The 21110-nt window shown below is 39.6% G+C and overlaps 1 protein-coding gene across 2 annotated transcripts in view; it reads left to right on the plus strand.

Moving 5' to 3' along the window:
- The window catches only part of sobpa (sine oculis binding protein homolog (Drosophila) a), an 80333-nt gene that overhangs the window by 15070 nt on the left and 44153 nt on the right, over positions 1-21110 (plus strand). For both annotated transcript variants that reach the window (XM_061968438.1, XM_061968439.1), the window contains exons 2-4: positions 4728-4848; positions 10775-10975; positions 18680-18831. In XM_061968438.1, the coding sequence (XP_061824422.1) occupies positions 4728-4848; positions 10775-10975; positions 18680-18831 (474 nt within the window). The remainder of the gene's footprint in view (positions 1-4727; positions 4849-10774; positions 10976-18679; positions 18832-21110) is intronic.

Raw genomic sequence — 21110 nt, forward strand, 5'->3', positions numbered from 1 at the left:
ATGTCTTTTAACCAATTTCAACTGTTCTACCATTAAAATGTTTGACTTAGTCAGGACAAAAAAGCCATCCGTCTATTCAAGGCAAAAAATTCCTAGCTTTTACGGTATTCATGATTTTCCAAAAATATTGGACAATACAATTGGTAGTCAGCCCACCATTCTCACTTACATTTGTCTTTTTCTTCCTCCCTGAAAATAACCTTGAGTGCAAGTAAATGTTCAAAGCTATCGGAAAACAGCAGTTGTGGTTTATAAACATTTATTTAGCCTGAAATTAGCATAAAAAACAGTAGTTTTGCATGAATGCATACAGAACGAGAAGCTTCACCTAGTCATACAAGTCCATTGAACTTGACTTGTAATGGCAAACAGCAAGGGGTGTCTATAATTCCTCTACTAATTTAAGTTATGGTTTCAACTGCCCCCCTTAAATGTAGATTGTTTCAAGTAAATGTTTAATAGACCCCCGAAAGGGACAAGCGGTGGGAAATGGATGGATGGATTTCATTGTAATACAAATGTTGCTTTATCCCCAAAATTAGCAAAAACATAGTACCTTTGCAGCATTTAATTCTTGGTAGACACACGCCATCTTCAATTGTTGAATCGCTCCCTTTAAAAACCAAATTTGGACACCAATTTGGCAAATAGACTCTTTGGTCAAGAGAATAACACAGATGACTTTCACCTGGATAATGCAACTTCAATTCCTGGAAGGGACCAGAAGAACAAATCTATTTTTGGCAATTTTACATCTTTGAGTCAAATAGTTTATTTTGAACTAATTGGACATACATTTATCATTTCTATATTCATAGTAAGTTTCAGTACAGTTTCCAAACCATTTTACAGTTACATCGTTTCTACCATTCATTCTACATTCCACTAGCATTTTAGTTGAGCTTCAGCTCTCCACTTTTCAAACCATTCCTACTGTTTATTCAAACTTTGTTCTAAATTAATTCTGCAGTCATTCAGCTTTTAAATTCGGCTTCAGCAATGATTGGGGTATTCACACGTAATTCCTACCGGAATTGCATAAACTCTAGTTTAAATTAAGATTTTGCGTGCTTACAGGCATTCACCACAAGGCGATCATTTTCTGCACATTAATGTTATCAAGCTCCTATCTGTGTGCGATGTGTTGAACCAGAAGGGCACATCTATAATCTGTAACACCACTTCTCAATCACAATCTAGACAACAGAAACATATGCACACTGACACTTTTTCACTTGCACATTTTGTGCGCGAGGCTGTGGGTCGCATCACTAGCGCATTTTTGCGTGTGAAATAACTAAAACGCAAGCAAATGACATATTTTCATGTTGGAGGTATATTCCATCCATCCATTTTCTACAGCTTATTCCCTTCGGGGTCACGGGGGGCGCTGGAGCCTATCTCAGCTACAATCGGGCGGAAGGCGGGGTACACCCTGGAAAAGTCGCCACCTCATCGCAGGGCCAACACAGATAGACAGACAACATTCACACTCACATTAACACACTAGGGACCATTTAGTGTTGCCAATCAACCTATCCCCAGGTGCATGTCTTTGGAGGTGGGAGGAAGCCGGAGTACCCGGAGGGAACCCACGCAGTCACGGGGAGAACATGCAAACTCCACACAGAAAGATCCCGAGGCCGGGATTGAACTCACGACTACTCAGGACCTTCGTATTATAGTAATACATTTCCTAAATTAAAAAAAACAACATTAAAGAAACGCCAGCAGACACAAAAAACACATCAAATGAATTAATTTTAATCAGCCCCATAAGTCATCAAGCAGTAATAAAATTATAGTAGGGAATTGCTGAATAGACAATATGTTTAATATTTTTATTTCTGACCGTCCACCAAAATATTGACACACATACGTAGGACCGAGGATTCTCCATCGTCTGTCGATCGTCTGTTTTTGCAGCGGAAGCTTTGATTCTGCAGCCGTGTGTGGAACTGTCAGTTTGCATGTCCTGACATAGGCTAGATAAAACGCTAAATGGTGCTCGCAAAGCAGTAATGAGTGTTGATAAATCACATGCTTAATAATTATGTTTGCATTTTATTCTATCAGTATTGTGGGCGTTTTAATGATCAGCATATGTTTTGCATATTATTGAACACAAGACGCAAAATGGATTGCATGCCTTATTCTGCTCACTTAACAGACGCAATCCACTTTGCACACGTTTAGTAGATCAGCTTTGTGTGTGCTATCAAGTTTGCACGTGTTTTAGTACACGCAAACCTTTAGAAAATCAGGTCTTAAATGTTTGTGCATATGCAGTAGTTACCATGACTTTATCTTTCATTGACTTGAAGCATGGCTCACGTCTATCACGTCTGCCCATTGTCCTTGCCACCACAGTGGTATTTCATATCAATAGAGATCAATATATCCACTCAGGAGTCATTAACAATGCCTGCTCAGCACCAAGTGAAAGAAATTAATTACCTATACTTGTCTCAAATATAATTAAATACATTTGAACTGACTTCTTCAGTGTGTTATGTTTGCTGAGGGAGTTATGACGGCACAGTTCCACAAAGGGGTGATGTAGCTCTATGATTTATTATATGTATAGACAATATATATAATAATCAAACAATACTAACAAATAAACTATAGAATGGTGTGTGACAAAATCCAAGAGAGTGTGTTTGAGGCTATGTGTGTGATTAGCTGTAGTGTGTGTTACCTAGTGTTGTGTTGGGCGAGAGGAGGGACAAAGTAGGTAGGCAGTCCGTGGTCATGCGAGAGGTCGAGATCCAAGGGAGGCAGTCCAGAATCCAGAGGGGAACAACAGGGGATCGCAGGAGAACTCGGGAAAAAGCACTGCGGGAGGACAACACGGACATCAGACATGGAGGGGAAACGCAGAGAGAGAGAGAGAGAGAGCATAAAGCTGGAGTCGGCTTGCGGTACACGATAGAGAAATTAAGTTTCCGCGAGGATCCTAGGGTCCACTGGTCCTTATACCGCTGGCCGTCATCAGTCCCAGGTGTGCAGATTGCTGATCGCCCACAGCCTTGCCGGCATGTGAGCGTGACGCGACAAGCGCGAGCAGGGTCGTGTCTCGGCGCGCTGCCAGCAGAGGTGCTGGCAGAACCAGCTGTCGGGGAAAAGCGGGATCGAGCCTGCGCCGTGACACAGTGTGTTTTATGGTACTTCTCTTATTCCTATGTGTTACCACGCTAGAAAAACTCCTCCGTGTTTGCTCTTACAATAACAGTGTCGCTACAGCTTGGTTATTATACAGGTTACAGAACCTACATGAAGTATTGTTGGTGTTTTTTGGAAGCATTTTTAGAGTGATTTAGAAGCAGAATGAATTGCTTTCATTAGCTGCATTGCTGGCCACCTAGAACGAGCCGACTATTACAAAATAGAATACAATTAAAAACCCAAAACATATGTGTTGTCTCTAATAAGAATTGTAAACAATAAGCAAAGTTCTAAAAAGTGTAATTCCCCTTTAACAGGAGACTTGCATATGTTGTTCTGAATGGCTGAATCTCTTTTTACGACAAGTCGATATCACAATTTAATGACATATTTAAATTAAATTGCAAATTCAGATTAGCAGAGACACATGTGTTTGTGTGTGAGTCTTCCGACACTGCAGTGAGTCTTTTATAGTTTGGTATTGAGGATGAGTTTGTGCCATGCAGTGAATTGCTAGAATCGGTCGTTAGTGAGTCGTGAGATACCATGACACTCATCGTCCTTTTAGCTTGTTAGCTTCCCTCGCCGTGTGCAGACAATGGCAATTAAAAAGGATGTTGGAGCTACAATTAATCTATGTGCTACAGCAATTCCTTTTTTTTTGCAAACGTTGCTCTGAAATCAGAGAAGACGACGTTCACGAGGGTTGGGCTGTACACACTCTAAACGAGTCATATGTACACAGAAATTAATAAACTAAAAAACAGGGATTTGTGGTCAGACAAAAATAAATTAAAAAAAATAAATACATCAATTATAAAAAGATAAAATACACATTAATATATTTGTCTATTAAACTGTTATAAAAGTATTTTCTGTTTAATTACAATCGTTTTTTGATATTTACTTATTAAACATCACTAAGTTTGCACAAATATATTCTGAGGCTTCTGGGTCTCGTGCCTCTGTGGTAGCTGAAAAGGCAGAGGGCATGGCTTACTGTTTAGTCTGCTTGCCACAATGTTGCCAAAATAATGTTTAAAGAGACATTTTTACAACATGAATTTCTAGCTTGTACAAAGAGAACACAGTCTACCAAGTCCAAATTCTTTATGTGGTAAACATACTTAGCCATTGAAGCTGACTTTGATTCTTGTTCTGATTCTGAAAGTCTCCAGATATTTTTTTATTTTATTTGATGAAAGCAAATACAGGGAACAAATACATATTTGATCACAACACTTTTATCAAAGTGAATTACTCCTTTCTTTTTGTTGTTATCATCTTAATGTGCAACCTGTATTAACAGTGATTAGAGTATATCAATTTAAGTTAAAATAAAATCCTCCTTCACAGCCTTTGGCCTGCTGAAAAGGGGATTAATTCATGCACATTACTTGCCTGTTTTGTTTTTTGATGCACTTCATAATCTGTATTTAGCTTGAAGATCATTTTATAGACATGGAAGGGTGACCAAAGTTCTTATTTTGCGATATAAAGGAGATTCATAATCAAGGTTTCTACTCAATGCGCTCATCATCATTTTGTTTGTATTGCAGAGTTTTGCAGAGAACACCATGAATGAGCTGCTGGGTTGGTATGGCTATGACAAAGTGGAGCTGAGAGATTCCGACAACCTGGAGTTAGGCGAGACGCGGCAGCGCATCTCTGTCCTTACAGGTGCGACATAGTCACATCCATGAACTTAACAAGTACTGTACATTCACAAAGTACCAGGCTGGATCAGCAGGTAACATTCTTAACAGTAAAATATTTTACAGGAATCCCTTTCCATTAACCAAAATGAAAATATATAAAATATTATGATTAAATGTAAATTAGATTAGAACAGGAGCTGCATAAAAAAGATGACATTTATATGATCGAGATTGTAGAGAGGCGCTTTGGCGTCTTTACACTTTGCAACACATTTGCATGTTATAAGTCATATGCTAACGCAACAGATGGTGCTAAAACCCTTAATGTGAGTCTATTTAAGCCAATTACAATCCTAGAGAAATGTCACAAAATAACAATTGCATAAAAATTCAAAATGAGACTCAACAATGGTGTTCATACTGTATAGGTTAGCACAAATTATAAAAAAAACAACATAGAATGAGCTAACAGTGCACGCAGTGATGGAGTATCACATTTTTTTAAAGGTCCTGTTTTGCTACAACTCTGAATAAGGCTTTGGGGTCCCTCAATAGTATATCGGAAGCGTGCTGACCACAATTTTGCCTTGATTTAGACTTAGAATTAAAAGTTATTTTAGTAAACCCGACTGGGAACACACCACTTTGCATGTCTGTAGCTTTATGAACGATGTTCCTCCACAGAAGAAAAAGGGCTATATCAAGCCATGTCTACACAACATGGATATATAAAAAAAGGTGTTGGTTAAAATAATATTTGTTTGCACAAGTTGAGTTAAAAAAATTGTATGTGCATTTTGGCCAATTAGAAGCCTGAAAAAGCAGCCACAGTGGTACCACAACTTACAAGCTCATTGCGTTCTCAGAACACTTGTATCTCAAAGCAGCCGCGCCCATTGAAATTAATTCAAATATATTTAATTTGTTCTTGATCTTCCTAAAATACCACATTTTTAAAATGTAGAATGCCTTTTAATATGAAAAAACTACTTTTTGATAAAAAATACTGTTTGAAATTCATTAGAATAGCATGTACCACAAACAATGACAGTAGTCTTATGTGGAAATGTTTTAATATTATTTAGCTTTTACCTTTGGGAGCGGACTAATGTGCGCCTCCTTCGCTGACTCTTCATCCATACCCCCTTATTATAAGCTACTTGTTTTCATAGAGCTGCTGCGTGTTTCTCTAGTGTCTGGCAAACGAATCTACTACGTCTTTGAAGGACGGACCGCAGAAGTCCCTTTTTGGATGATTTTACTCTTCTACAAAACACAATAAGCAATGTGTTTATGAACCAAAGCTATTGTTTGACCATCCAGTTTGTTCAGTCAGGACCAGACACAACAAATTGAAACACAGCTTCTGCAGGTTTTAAATATTTTAGCGGATAAATGTCCGTTGTTTGAGGCCACATGCGCGCAGGCTCGCTGCAGCTTGTGTGATGCACACTGACTCTGCAGCGGGACTTGATTCGCCGTGTCGGCTGCTAACAGGTAGGACATATTTTTAATGGTTTCTCTCTCTGATTTGGTTACCGGCTTCTCCGCCTTCACACTGTCTTCCTAGTTCCGGTTGTCAGAGGGCAGGATGTTGATCTCTCAGTAGCGCTCAAAAGCGCAAGTCAACTGTCTCTCCAAAACGTATGTTTGTTTCTTGTGTAAATTAACAGGTACAACAACATGCAACACTACATTAATTCTTTATTTTTCAAATGACATAAACTTGTTACAAATATTCAACTGAGCGCGAATGTATCATATTTTTCGAACCATAGGGCGTACCAGATTATAAAACGCACTGCCTATGAGCAGATCTATTTTCAAACAAAAGGCGCATGTTATGATTTTTCTTCTACATGCAAAACACTTCCTTGTGATCTATATAACATGTAATGGTGGTTCTTTGGTCAAAATGTTGCATAGATTATGCTTTAAAGACCATCTTCAAGCTGCTTTCTGACCGTCTCTTCAAAATGCGCCGTTTCATGGGCAGTCTTATTTACATGACTCAACTTTGACAGGGTCATCTTTGTTGTACCAGTAGTTTTTAGCGCTTCTATAGCGAGTCTACTGACAGATATAAGTCAAAACTGTACGCTTCTATATATTAGAAATAGCAACAGCAGAGGATGAATGCCCCACAACAAGAGGATAGACAAAAAGATTAGCTTTTTTGACTACGGCGCAGGCTACAAAGGCAGAGGCGCTCAAATCTTCGGGACTTATACAGATCCCAAATACACAACAGCAAGAACCAATAGGGCCGATAGTCAATAGATCAATTAATCGAACGATAAATAATGATAAATGGGTTATACTTGTATAGCGCTTTTCTACCTTCAAGGTACTCAAAGCGCTTTGACAGTATTACCACATTCACCCATTCACACACCATTCACACGCACATTCATAAATAAAATCGAAAAATTGCCATGTCTGTGTGCCATTGCCATTCTCACTTTCAAACATGGTGCATGAAAGGTTTACTCTGTGCATCGCTTTCAGCACCTGAGCACGTTTTTTCAATAGTAGAATTTAATGAACAGAGGGAACTGTCTTGTCAGTCATCCACAATTTTTGTCCTGGTGGACAGAGGCAGGACAGCAAGCTTAGGATGCACTGACAGAGAGCCGCACTAGTTGTCTGGCTAGTAAGAAGCACCGCAAAGTATCAAAAATTAGGAGAAAAAATATGATCGCAATGCCAGTCGTCCCAAAACAAATGAGCCAGTGTACCCAGATATTTGGAAAGTGATGGCAACAAAAAACAAGGACAACAAAACAAACCAGCCGTCACACTCTTTCCAAACTTTTCCAATAACTTTTTGTTCTGTTGTTAAATAAGGTTTGAAAACACGAGATAGTGTTGCACAAACCAAAATTACACAAAAAGCTATGTTTTACCCATCCACACACAAACCCTGAAGTCAGAGTTTTTTAAAACTTCCACTCTGGCCAAAGTTTTCCAAAAAGCTCAGTTTTATATAGGTTTATATAAAAACCTACGTTTGTGCGTGAATAAGAGACCAAAATAGGCATTTTCAAATTACCAGTTTTCATGTTGATTCTGCTCTCATTAAGGAGTCAGGGGGGAGGCACACAATTGCCACATTAGTCGCGTAGCTACGCCAGGGGTCGGCAACCCAAAACGTTGAAAGAGCTATATTGGGCCAAAAATACAAAAATCAAATCTGTCTGGAGCCGCAAAAAATTAAAAGCTGTATATACTGTAAGTCTTATAATGAAGGCAACACATGACGTGTCTATATTAGCTATATTAGCCTACTATCAAAATTACTATGTGTCGCAGGCTGAAGCAAATCTTCGTTGACAGAAATGTTGAAATGTAATATTTATTCTACACATTTTTACAACATTAGAAACCATTAGTAAATCAGAGGCTACTCAGAAGGTGAGATAACTCCTGGAAATTACTGGCGTTTAATGGCCAAAGATATAGATGTGTGTCTCCAAGTTAAAGGAAACTGCAGGCTGTCTTCTTCTAATGGATTTATTACAATCTTTGGCAAGCTTGGTAATGTTTGCTGTGGTCTGGAACAAAATTGCACACAAACAATTATCTGAAATGCAGCCAATATTACATACATATAATGCGTCACGAGACATGCAAAACTAAATTATATACACAGAGTATAAAAGTAAAGGATATTAAATAAGCTCAAATATATTTACAAATGAGGAATAATGATGCAATATGTACATACAGCCTAAATAGCATGTTAGCATTGATTAGCTTGCAGTCATGCACTGACCAAATATGCCTGATTAGCACTCCAACAAGTCAATAACATCCACAAAGCTCACCTTTGTGCATTCACGCACAGCATAAAACGTTTGGTGGACAAAATGAGACAAAGAAAGAGTGGAAGATTTTACATGTAGACAAACTGTTGTGTCACAGTCCACACTATGGTGAGTTCAAGAACCGCCAAATTTAGGAGGACAAAACGATGTTCACCAAATAGTCTCATCAGTGAACCATAAACACAACCATATTATACAATGGGTTTTCTAACAATTGGGAAGGTTTATCCTCAAACAAAAAACATACTAAAACAAAAAAAATATTTCCCCCCCATCTTTTTCCATTTTCAATCCTTTTTTAAAAATGCTCCAGGGAGCCACTAGGGTGGCACTAAAGAGCCGCATGCGGCTCGAGAGCCGCGGGTTGCTGACCCCCGGCCTACACCCTGAAGAAAGAAAGAGATTTAGCGCTCACACGTTCTTTAGCAGGGCAGCATAGCTCGGTTGGTAGAGCGGCAGTGCCAGCAACTTGAGGATTCCTTGTTTGATCCCCTCTTTCACCAACCTAGTCACTCCTCTTGTGTGTCTAGAGAAAAGCACTATATAATTCCCTTCACTCAGCCTGTAAGACAGGGGTCAGGAACATTTTCGCTATGATAGCCTTGAAACCCAAATGGCTACAGGACTGTATACAAATAAATCAGGGCATTTTTAATACAAACAATTTTAGTGTAGAATAAGTTTAAATGCCATCCATCAATCCATTTTCTACCGCTTAATCCCTCCGGGGTCGCGGGGGGCGCTGGAGCCTATCTCAGCTACAATCGGGCGGAAGGCGGGGTACACCCTGGACAAGTCGCCACCTCATCGCAGGGCCAACACAGATAGACAGACAACATTCACACTGTATTCTTTATAATAATGTCCTTTTACTAAAGCGAACCAATAATGAATCAAATACTCCTTACCCTTTAATGTGACGTGTGTTGAAAGTCCACTTCACATTTGACCGTTTTATTGAGGAAATGTTATCAAATGCACAGTAGACACAATTTGCTGCAAAACCTGCAGCAAATTCCTCTGTCAGTTTGTTCTGACATGTAAGGTACTCTTTTTTTTGTTTTCGCCATCATCTTTTTAAAAGGTTTTTAATCATAACCTATCAAGCTGAATGTTTGATTGAAAGGCAGGGGCCGTTTACTTCTTGGCCTCACAACACGTGTAGCTTTGATTGGCTCAACACTTGCAGGTAGCTGGTGCCAAACCGTGGCCTGAACTTAAGCCACAGAGAATGGATGAATGGATTAAAATGCAAGAGAATGTTTTGAGCGCAGTCATCAAAAGAGCCACATCTGGCTACTTTCCCTTCTTTAAGATGTGTAGCAAAGCCTTTTTTGTTTAGTTTTTTTGACTAAACTGGTTCAGTGTCATGGAAATAAGGAAATCCTTTATGTTGACGACAAACTATATAAATATTTATTGGTTTGTTTTGTACAATAATTATCCCTAATAAGTATAAATCTAACTAAAAAGCACACGGAAAACGCAGACCTCCTCCAGGACCAATATCCCAATAGTAAAAAATTCAGACGGTGATCCAGATTACCCCCGAAATTTTATCACCCGTTTCTTATCCTACTTTAGAAATTTCATGAAAGTTTAATGGCCATAAGTTTTTGAGCTATGTTCCTAATAGACAGACAAACAAACACAGCAAATCGAATGATAATTGAAATAGCCATGTACGTGTGTTTTTGTTTTCTTCCTCCATCGTTAGCAAACAGGCTGAAAGTAGGTTCGTTTTACAGCAGAATTGAATAAACGGAGTGAACCCCTTTGTCAGTCATCCACTGTCTTAGTCTCTGTGGGTGGAGGCGGGTTATAGCATACACACAAGGGGAGTTCAGCAATGTAACATAAACATGAGGTAACAAAGAAGAAATGCTCTGAATCATCCCCAAAATCCTTATCCTTTTCTGACATTTCCTGAAAGTTTAATCAAAACCGGCTTATACCTTTTTGAGCTTTGTTGCTAACCAACAAACAGTCAGACGATAGAAAGGCAAACAACAACAATCGCAAGAAAAAAGTCACCTAATAAATCACATTTTAGGGATCTTATCACTTGCAGTGACGGATAAACAACATCTCATAAGTTGTCCTTCTATCGCTTTTATACAGAAAACTTGTTGCCAAAAATTGCAGCTTCAAGAGAAAGCAGTGAAGCCTCTCCGGATCGAGCCAACAGCTCCCACTATTTACCAAACTCCAGGAATGGAGTCACCGAGCACTCCAGCCTGCCATTCACCTCCATGACCAGCACCAAGGAACATGGCAACCAGTTCATCACTGTCCCTCCGCCACTGATCAAGCCCCCTGCAGGTACAGACAGCTTTTCATACCCCTTTATTGTGCACACATGCACAGATATTTTCATACCCCTTTATTGTACACACATGCACAGATATACAGTATATATATATATATATATATATATATATATATATATATATATATATATATATATATATATATATATATATATATATATATGAAGGTACTACAGAAAAATGGCCACATTTTGAGTCAAAAAGTTACTTTTTTATTTGACAAATTATTTTAGACATGTTCTTCACTAACTAAATAAGCATTACTTTCTCATGGGTTATTCAGTGTTTTTGTTTATGGCAGACAAGCCATTACCAGGATCTTTTAGAACGGTAAAAATGTGCAAATGTAAACATGTGGTTCTAGTTTATCTTTAAGGCATTTGACAACATTATGGCCTCTTTGTGAGCCGGTTGGTGGGTTTGCATACCACAAAACAATGTTGTGGATTGTTATACACACTGACTTGGAGTGATTTGGGTTGTTTGCATTACCAGACATGAGCAAGGTGGACGGAGGCACTAAAGGGTGTTAAAAACCTAAAGTAAATATACAAGTTTTTATATTGAAGAACATTTCTTGCCTTGATATTTTAGTAACACTGCACAATATAACACAATATAAAGCGCTATACAGTACTGTTCATCCAACAAACATAATAAGGGGGTCATGCATCAACTTTCTATTTATTAACAAAGTCAAAACTATGAAAACTGTTGTAATTTGCAAACGGCCTGCCAACACGCACACACTGTCACAAGCCCTGTGGCGCACTCTCGGTTTGAAACAAAAAAAAACTCTTAAAATTTAACAGCCAGGTTGCTACAATCATGAATTAAGAATAAAAAAAATTAAATCCACTTTATCTTCTTGGCGTTCCGTGGAAAGGAGGGAAAAGAAAGGGGGAGGCAGTGTCAACAACGCTGTGGATACTTCCTGAATGTTTCAAACCACACATTACTTGTCCATTGCTTTGAACTCATATTAAGCTAGCGGAACTAGAAAAATGTTGTAAAAAGGCTAATAAATAAACACAACAAATCACACAACGTAGCCCTGAGCACTGTAGCTAACACTTGCAACACTAAGCTCACAAACAAAAAGCACCGGAGATCGATCAGCCCGCCCACAATGGATGTGCTACAGCCACAAAAAGGCTGCGCTGCGAGATACACAACAGGTGGATACCATGTTTGTACACTGAGACAAGGTTTGTTAAACAAAGCATATTTTAATTTGGTCTGTGGTTTGTAAATCAAAAAGTTTGTACAATGTTCGTAAATCAAACTGTATTAAAGTAAGTCCACACCACAGACTTTTTGCATCCATTCCACTCCAGGCGAGTGCCTGCTTCCTGCTTTAGATGATCAAATATCCGGTTTCTGCAATTTTTTTCCGGTGATAAAAGTATATAAAAAAATGCAGTTTTGGTACATTTTAGGCCGGAAATGTCCGGTGGCCAAAAATTTGGTGCATCACTACTAACTACATCATCTTTGCATCCCACTAGCACCGATCTATAGTACTTGTTGTAGTACTTACGCTGCTGCTGTATAGAGGAACGTGGACAACTTTAAACACATTGGCAGATTCTTGCATTGACATTTTAACCTTACTAGTCAAAAACTTGTGATTTACATAACTGAGGCGTACCTCAGGGCACCCCTTTAAGTCCTCTCTTTTTGGCAGCTACGGCGTCTTCAGTAATGCGGACGCTGTATCGATCCGTTGTGGTGAAGAAGGAGCTGAGCCGGAAGGCAAAGCTCTCGATTTACCGGTCGATCTACGTTCCCATCCTCACCTATGGTCATGAGCTTTGAGTCATGACCGAAAGGACAAGATCACGGGTACAAGCGGCCGAAATTAGTTTCCTCCGCCGGGTGGCGGGGCTCTCCCTTAGAGATATGGTGAGAAGCTCTGTCATCCGGGGGGAGCTCAAAGTAAAGCCGCTGCTCCTCCACATCGAGAGGAGCCAGATAAGGTGGTTCGGGCATCTGGTCAGGATGCCACCCGAACGCCTCCCTAGGGAGGTGTTTCGGGCACGTCCGACCGGTAGGAGGCCACGGGGAAGACCCAGGACATGTTGGGAAGACTATCTCTCCCGGCTGGCCTGGGAACGCCTCGGGATCCCCCGGGAGGAGCTGGACGAAGTGGCTGGGGAGAGGGAAGTCTGGGCTTCCCTGCTTAGGCTGCTGCCCCCGCGACCCGACCTCGGATAAGCGGAAGAAGATGGATGGATGGATGGATGATTTATATAACCAATGTGTTCCTGTAAGAGTCATTTGTTCAACTTCTTTAGTTATACCAGTGATGTGTCCTCAAGGTTCCCTTTTAGATCCTCTCTTTTTCATCATTTGGGCTTTTCAACCAATAACCTCTGAGTTCAGTTCAGAAAACATGTGAGAGACTCACATTTTTGCAGTGCATTCCTAAAAACACTAGAGTGCTGTCATAAATATGATCTTTGACAAGTTTTTTGTCAGACGGTCCTTAAAAACAGCACTGCACTACTGACAAAATAAATAAACAAAAATCAAATGTCTACTATAGAGGACGCTGGTTCTCCGGAATATACAAAATAAGACTAATAGGGAAGGGAGAAGTCTGGCCCCTCTTAGCTTTCTGAAAATGTGACCCCCAAAACAATTTAGTTGAATATGTCAGCCCTGTACTGTACTTTTGCCTGCATAGTGTTTGCTGGTCCATCAGCGAAAGGCACATATGACAAAAAAACTTAAGGTGTCTAATGAGCTAGCTGCCTGCTGGTCGTCTTGTCCACCTGCTCAAGTGTCAATATTAACCCATCAACTCTCCAAGGAAATGTCTGCTCTCTCCGTCCAGACAGCGGGCTTCATTATCTCCTGTGTTTGCTGTTGCACAGGAGGTTAGTACGCCCTGTGGCAAGTACAAGCCGCCTTGGCATTGCCCAAGAAGAATCCCTACTGGCCCTTAGTAACAGATGGTGCGGCGCAGCCCAGTACCTGGCCAACACCCCCTTCGAGGTGCTCCCCCCAGTCTGTACCCATACATACGCTGAATTATTCATGCAAACTGCAAAATCTTACCTTTCTTGTTATGAGGTGCCGGGCAGATGTATAAAAGTGAATAACAATTCCTCCTCAAGATGGGGCTTTTCATGAAGATGAAGAGAGATTATGAATCCACAGGGACTACATCTGCAATGCATTAATTTCTTCCAAGCAATTTACTTTCCTATCTGATTTTTCATCTTGTTTTTTTTTAATTATTATCAGCGGTGGGCATGAGTCCAGAAATAAAACAGATATAAAAGACAGACAAAGCCTCCAAGATTGAGATGTTAAAGAGAGAAGCCCTTTCAGTTATGCATTTGGACTTCATTGTTGTGTCAAAAGAGCCCCAGGGAGCGATTCTCTTAATTGTGAGTTATTCTTTTAACTTAAAAAATGATGGCCATGTCGGTGCATTAATCCCAACAAGAGGTGAAACGCCTGTATGGGATGAGGTGGTTAGAAGGGGTGAAAGACTAATGGATCTGCTGTTTTTTCACACTCGCACAATCATAATGTAAAAACTGGTAGATGCAGAGAGACTCCCATAGGATCACTCTTCACTTATCACAGCAGCGTCGGCACTAAAAGCCTGCGGCTCATTACCAGCAGTCATGGCTTAACACCAAAGAAGCATTTCAGTGGGACATTAGTTGTTGTCCACTCATTGCAGCATTTAAATGTTCAATTTCATCATTCACTTTCCATACTGCTTGTCCTAATTTGGGTCACTGGTGAGCCGGAGCCTATCCCAGGGCACATATAGACACTCACATTCACACCTTTGCACAATTAAGTTTTTTAGTATGTGTGAGGAAGCTGGAGTCATTTTATATTTAATTTTAATAGTTGTTATATAATGTCAAAATTACTGCTGTAAAGGGCATGGCGTTGGCGGAGCGACAACCACGTCTGTGTTCAAATCTCGGCTTGGACCTCTCTGTGTGGAGTTTGCATGTTCTCCACATTGAAGACCAGAACTAGTGTGAATCACAACTTTGACAAACACATTTTTTGGGGTATTTTCTAGTCAAACTATTCATTTTTAGGATCAGATCAATCACACTTTTGAATTTTGATTTTTCGCTCACTACAAAAGCGTTGCTTAAAGGGGACCTATAATGATTCTAATCTACATTTAACATGCTTCCTTGTGGTCTAGATTAGTGTTTCTAAACCATAGGGCTGCCAAACAATGGGTAGTGAACTCTCCCCAGAGGGCCGCCAAAAAGTATCTACTGTATTTCTTAGCTGTGGTCGGTACGATACACAGGTGTAATACACTTTTCCACCATTTGTGGCAGTAATGAATCAGTGAGGTGACAGAATGACGCATGACAAGCTCAAACAATCAGAACAAGTCTGGAGCAAAAGTCATGGAGAAGTTGATTAAAGGGGAACTGCACTTACTTTGGAAAGTCCACAATTCTTATGTGAACACGCATCTTGCTCTTTTTTGTGTGTTATAAGTAGTAAAAACGTTTAGCAAGAGGCAGTTAACGATGCAGGTAATGGAGATTGACCTATTTAGCCTATGAAGCACTTTAAAAACATCCAAAAAGCTGCAACAACGTTTTATGTACGGTATTTTCCAGGCTATAGAGTGCACCGGTATTTACGCCGCACCCGCCAAATTTGAGAAAAACAAGATATTTTTACACATATTAGCCTGACCGGACCATAAGCCCCAGATATATAAGGGTACAAAAGCTTTTGTAAATGTTAATTTACATGCCTTAATTGTTTCCTGTCACACGGCAGTAAAACGGCTGATTAGACAAAACAGAAGTCATCAATGGATGAAACATGACTTCTTTTCCAGTTTTGTATCGCTTTTCTTTTACGTGGCAGTTGTGAGGTTGCGCAACTAAATGTAATTCAATGTAAATCTTCAACATATCCTCCTACTACATCTACTCCTGAACCAGAAGCTCCGCTCCCGCTGGTGGTGCTGGACGCCCCTGAGATATCGCCACTGGCTGAATGATCACCTGATCCGGAACCAGAACCATCAACAGGGACTGTTGTTCAAGTTGCAGACAACTACAGCACCATTAGCTGCGCAATCTATCTCTCCAATCAGCTAAACAGACTCAACTACTCAGTGACGTCTTGGTGAATTAACGAAACTGAAACAATACAAAAAGAATGTCATTGTAAGTTTATAATAATAACACAGACACTTGTAAACATGTTGCTAAAGACGCTAGCTTGATTACATTACAATAGCATGTACAAATATGCACGAAAACACTTCTACAGTCATCACATATGGGACGGTTTAGTAAGTGTGAAATGTTTTAGTTATATTGTAAAACTTTCAAACGTTGCTTTGATTGATGAATGAAGAGTCCTTTCGAGCAGAAACACTATGGACGAATATGCTTACGGTTTAAGGAACAAAACAGGAGATACATTTTCAACTCGCAACACCTGCAGTGAGTGAAAAGATGGCGCCATACCATAAACAATAACACATCTTTTTAGTGTCTTTGTTGGTGTTTTATGAAAACTATTGGTTGATTACCAAACATTATGGCCGTTAGCAAAGAAAAATCCAGAAATTAGCCGCACCGTTTTTCAAGCCGCAGGTTTCAAAGTGTGGGAAAAAAGTAGCAGCTTATATTTCAGAAAATACGGTACTTGAAAGGTATGAATGTAATATTTTGCTCGTTTTAAGCCTTACTGGAACTTCTTTCCTGGGCGCATGGTTTTCACACACCAAATAGCAACAAACGCTATTTGCATCAACAACAACTACAACTAATCATGGCAGACTTTGTGAGTGCCAACGACGACTACCACAAATTATGTCACTACTTTTTTCCTATACTTTGAACCCTGCGGCTTATAAGACAGTGCGGCTAATTTATGTATTTTTCTTCGCTGACGGCCATGATGCAAATAGTTTGTTTTTTTTAAACAAGCAAAGACATTGAAAAGGTGTGGTATTTTTTGTGCTATGGCGCCATTTTTGGAGGAGTTTGCTCACTACAGGTGCTGCTGTGTCCCTCTGTTTAGACTGCACTTTCAATCAAAAGTCCCGTTTAGTCTACTCTTTGTCCATAGGGGTTCTCCTCGTATGGATTCTTCATTCATCACCACAAGCAACGTTTGTAAGTTTCACAGTTCAACTAAAACAATTCATACTAACTAAACCGATGCATGTGTGATGTCTGTAGGAGGGTTTTCATGCATATTTGTACATGCTATCGTAATGTAATGAAGTTAGCAACAGCTAATATGCTAACACATTTACAAGTGTCTGAGTTAGTATTATGAACTTACAATGGCATTCTGTTTGTATTGTTCTAGTTTCACAAATTCCTCAGTAAATTCACCAAAACGTCACCGTGAAGTTATTGAATCTGTTTAGCTGATTGGAGAGCTAACTTCCGCAGCTTGTGGGTCCATGACGATGACTTCTGTTTTATTCGATCAGCCGTTTTATTGCGATGTTACAAACACCGTTTGGAAACAATTAAGGTATGTAAATAAACATTTACAAAATCTTTCTGTGTAAATAACTCATTTCACAATGTAAATATCTGCGGCTTACAGTCCGGTGCGGCTAATATATGGAAATATATATTTTTTGTCATGATCTGGCAGCTCTGCTGCCGCCTGTCTGCTTTATTTTTTTTTTTCATTCCTTTTTGACTGTGCTTTTTGTTATTATTCTTACGTCTTCTCTTTGTTGGCGTCTTACTCCGGCGAAAGCCAATCGTGACATTTTTCTTCTAAAATTTAGTAGGTGCGGCTTATACACCAGTGCGCTGTATAGCTCGAAAAATACAATACTTAGAGACAAATGTTGATCCAGGACCTTATCTTTTTTAGCCTGAATATTCAGACAATGAGCTACACGTTTTAGACGCTGGGTGCTAAGAATATCCAGCTCTTGTGAAACAATACACCATCATGTAGCACTAGTGCTAAGGAAAATATGAACACAAGAAGTCACTTGCAATGTCCGCTCTCACTAGAATGCCGACTGATGGGATGGCATCCTTGGCGTTAGCTCATACAATAACAAAGTCGCTATGCTCGGTTAATATGCAGGTCACGGCATGTAAATGGAGCATAATTGACGTTTATTTTTAGAGGGCTTGATAAGTGGAATAGATGACTCACCATTACCGACATTGTTAGCCACCTCTTGCTAGCAGTTTCATCGGCACAGGTGAGGCATCCAGGTGTAGCATACAAAAGCTTATTCGGTTTGAGTACAGGTTACAGGATGAATGCACCATTAGCCGAGGCCTGTTAAAGGTCTGTTAAGTCAGATTCATTATCAAGCAGCACATTAAAGCAGTAAAAAAACATTAAAAGGGCATTGATGGAAGGGAAGTGGGTCACAGCTGGGTACGGATCAGTGCGATCATACTCATGGCTCTGTACTTTAGATGTGAACTGGGCCCAAGAACGGTACAGTTGGCCAAGTGTAGCGGTAGCTACTGCTAGTGCACTGTGTTTAGTCCTTTGGAATGCCACTTTGTGTCAATTTTTAGTATTAAAGGTGCTACAGAAATTAGCTTTGATTTGATTTAATAATATTACCGTACCTTTTGTGTGCAAAAATTATGGAAATGTAAATATATACACACAGAGGTTCATTTTTCCTTATGAATCACACACTGAATCTGTCCTCCATCCTGTTCTTCAACAGACGAAGATGCAAACAATGTTCAGATCTTATGCGCCTGGTGCCAGAAGGTCGGTGTCAAACGCTATTCTCTGAGCATGGGCAGTGAGATGAAGAGTTTCTGCAGCGAGAAGTGCTTTGCTGCCTGCCGCAGAGCATATTTCAAGAGGAACAAGGTAAAGATCTGATTTTCCCTCTGAGATAATGTAACAATAACTCTTTATATCAAACCTGATGATCATCTTGCAGATCTGATTATGAAATGAGACATGTGCGAAGTAGCTAGGTTTAGTCTGTGCACTGTAAGTGTTCAACAATTATAAATGGCAACTTAAAATGAAAGACAAATTACTGACTGGTCATGAATGGAATGCGAAAAGAACTTTAAGTGGGCATGGTTTCATTAATACTTTGCTTACATTCATTTAAAAGGTCAGCATTTAGATTTACACTTTTTTCGAGATTGATAAAAAGATTGTCTTCATTCATCCGAAAGTACTGACATGGAGTAGAAAAACAAACAACTCACAGTATAGATGCACTAAGGGCTTGATCTACTAACAATCAAATCACAAGTGCTAAATGACGTGGGAAAACTATAAAATTGCTCGACTATTATTGAGCGTTTTGCGGGTGATCTACTAAGACAACGAGTGCAGTTAAAGGTGCCATATGTAATAATTTCATGTCAAGTCATCATTAAATAGCCCTGATATTGTAAAAAGGCATTAATTAATCATGTTATTTTCGGACACCATTATAACTGATAACGGTAGTTCAGCCGGATATGCTCATTACAAAATTAGATGTACAGCCCCGAAATATTGTTATTGTTTTCATTTTAATGCCCCGCCCCTCCACCGTTTGACCAATTAGAATGTCCGTGAGTGTGTCACATCCAGGTTGCCAGTTAGGCACCGCCCTCTTTGTCGAGCTACTGCCACTGGTAAAGTTACTAAACATGTGAGACCTTAGTAAATCTAAAAGGCGTCGTTACAATTCTCAATTTATTCATGACAAAGCCAGGAACAAAACGAGGATTTGGGAAACGTTAGCCTGTATGTTGATGTGTATTCCAACTGACAGGGCAACATATATTTTCGACAAATAAAATCTATGTGAATATGAGTAGTGTCAGTGCCTATTTCGTTCTCAATATGCAGATATGCTGAAGAAATGCGTTCCAACATTAGCAAGGCTTATTGCAGTTTTGGGTATTGTATGTGCATTGGGCACATATTGGGTGGTATTTGCTTGGCACAATATAATACATTACATGTAATGATTTTCTACTTCGTGTATTGACATGGTAGTAGGCTATATGATTTATACGTAACGTGGTTTTTGCGTAACGTGGGTTGGCTCATAAAATTGCACTCTGCACTGAAAGATGGTGATGTGCGTACAAGGAAGAGAATGCAGTGCGTCAGGTTAGATGCAACATGGAGTTATGCTGAACAAAATGTGGCGGTAATTTTACTGTTGGCCTTGGCTTGTCATCAAAGTAGGCCTATGCGATATATAATATATTATATATTATTATATATAATTATTTTGATGTTGGTTCGTGCGGTCAAACTAGAGATTTTAGCAGGGTAATGCCAACAATCTCAGGACGAAAATATTGCTGCGTAACTTTACAAATACAATTGGCTAATTGACATCAGTAAAATGTGGCATAATTACTTAGTAAACCATCTTGCAATAAGCATAAACAAGAGAAACCCACAGCGTAGGACTCGTCGATTGCCATTTGAAGTTCCTTGGACTGGCAACCTCAGTCATGGAGAGTGGGAGGGGACTACAGAATTTTGACTGTGATTGCAGTACCATTTTTGTCCACATTCCTACATCTGGCACCTTTAATAACAAGCGAAAATGTGCTGCAGACCGCCCTAATTGAATTAGTTTTTTTGCATCTAGTACCGGCTGTTACAATGAGACAATCAATGAGCAATCATGCTCCAACCAGTGGTGTTTTGCTATGGTGGAACATGAACCACATTACTGTAGTATGAGATATTTTTTCTAAGCAATATAGAAGCTCCTGCCACGGAACAAACCAACTTTTTAGCACACCGAAGGTGCTCTCTGGCAGATGCTCGCACTGACTGGTATGATGCAGATCCAAGAAAATGCTGTGTTTTTTACAGTGGCCTGGAAGTGCAAAACACCTCAACATTTCATGAAACAAATTACAATTACAGAAAACACAAAAACAAAAGACAAAACATTTTACAATTTTAGAAAACACAAAAACAAAAGCCAAACAAATTTAAATAACATAAACTGGAAAGGTAACGTCCCAAAAGCCGAGATTGACAGCTCAATCAGCCAATCATTTTGGTAATGTCCGCAGAGCCCAAATGCGGAAGTAAAGACTCATGGGATGTGGACAAATTAATTGGCTGACATAGCTGTCAATTTGTCATTTAGGACAGTGGTCGATTGGTAC

This window comes from Nerophis lumbriciformis, linkage group LG08 (genome assembly GCF_033978685.3).
Source record: "Nerophis lumbriciformis linkage group LG08, RoL_Nlum_v2.1, whole genome shotgun sequence".
NCBI lineage: Eukaryota > Metazoa > Chordata > Actinopteri > Syngnathiformes > Syngnathidae > Nerophis > Nerophis lumbriciformis.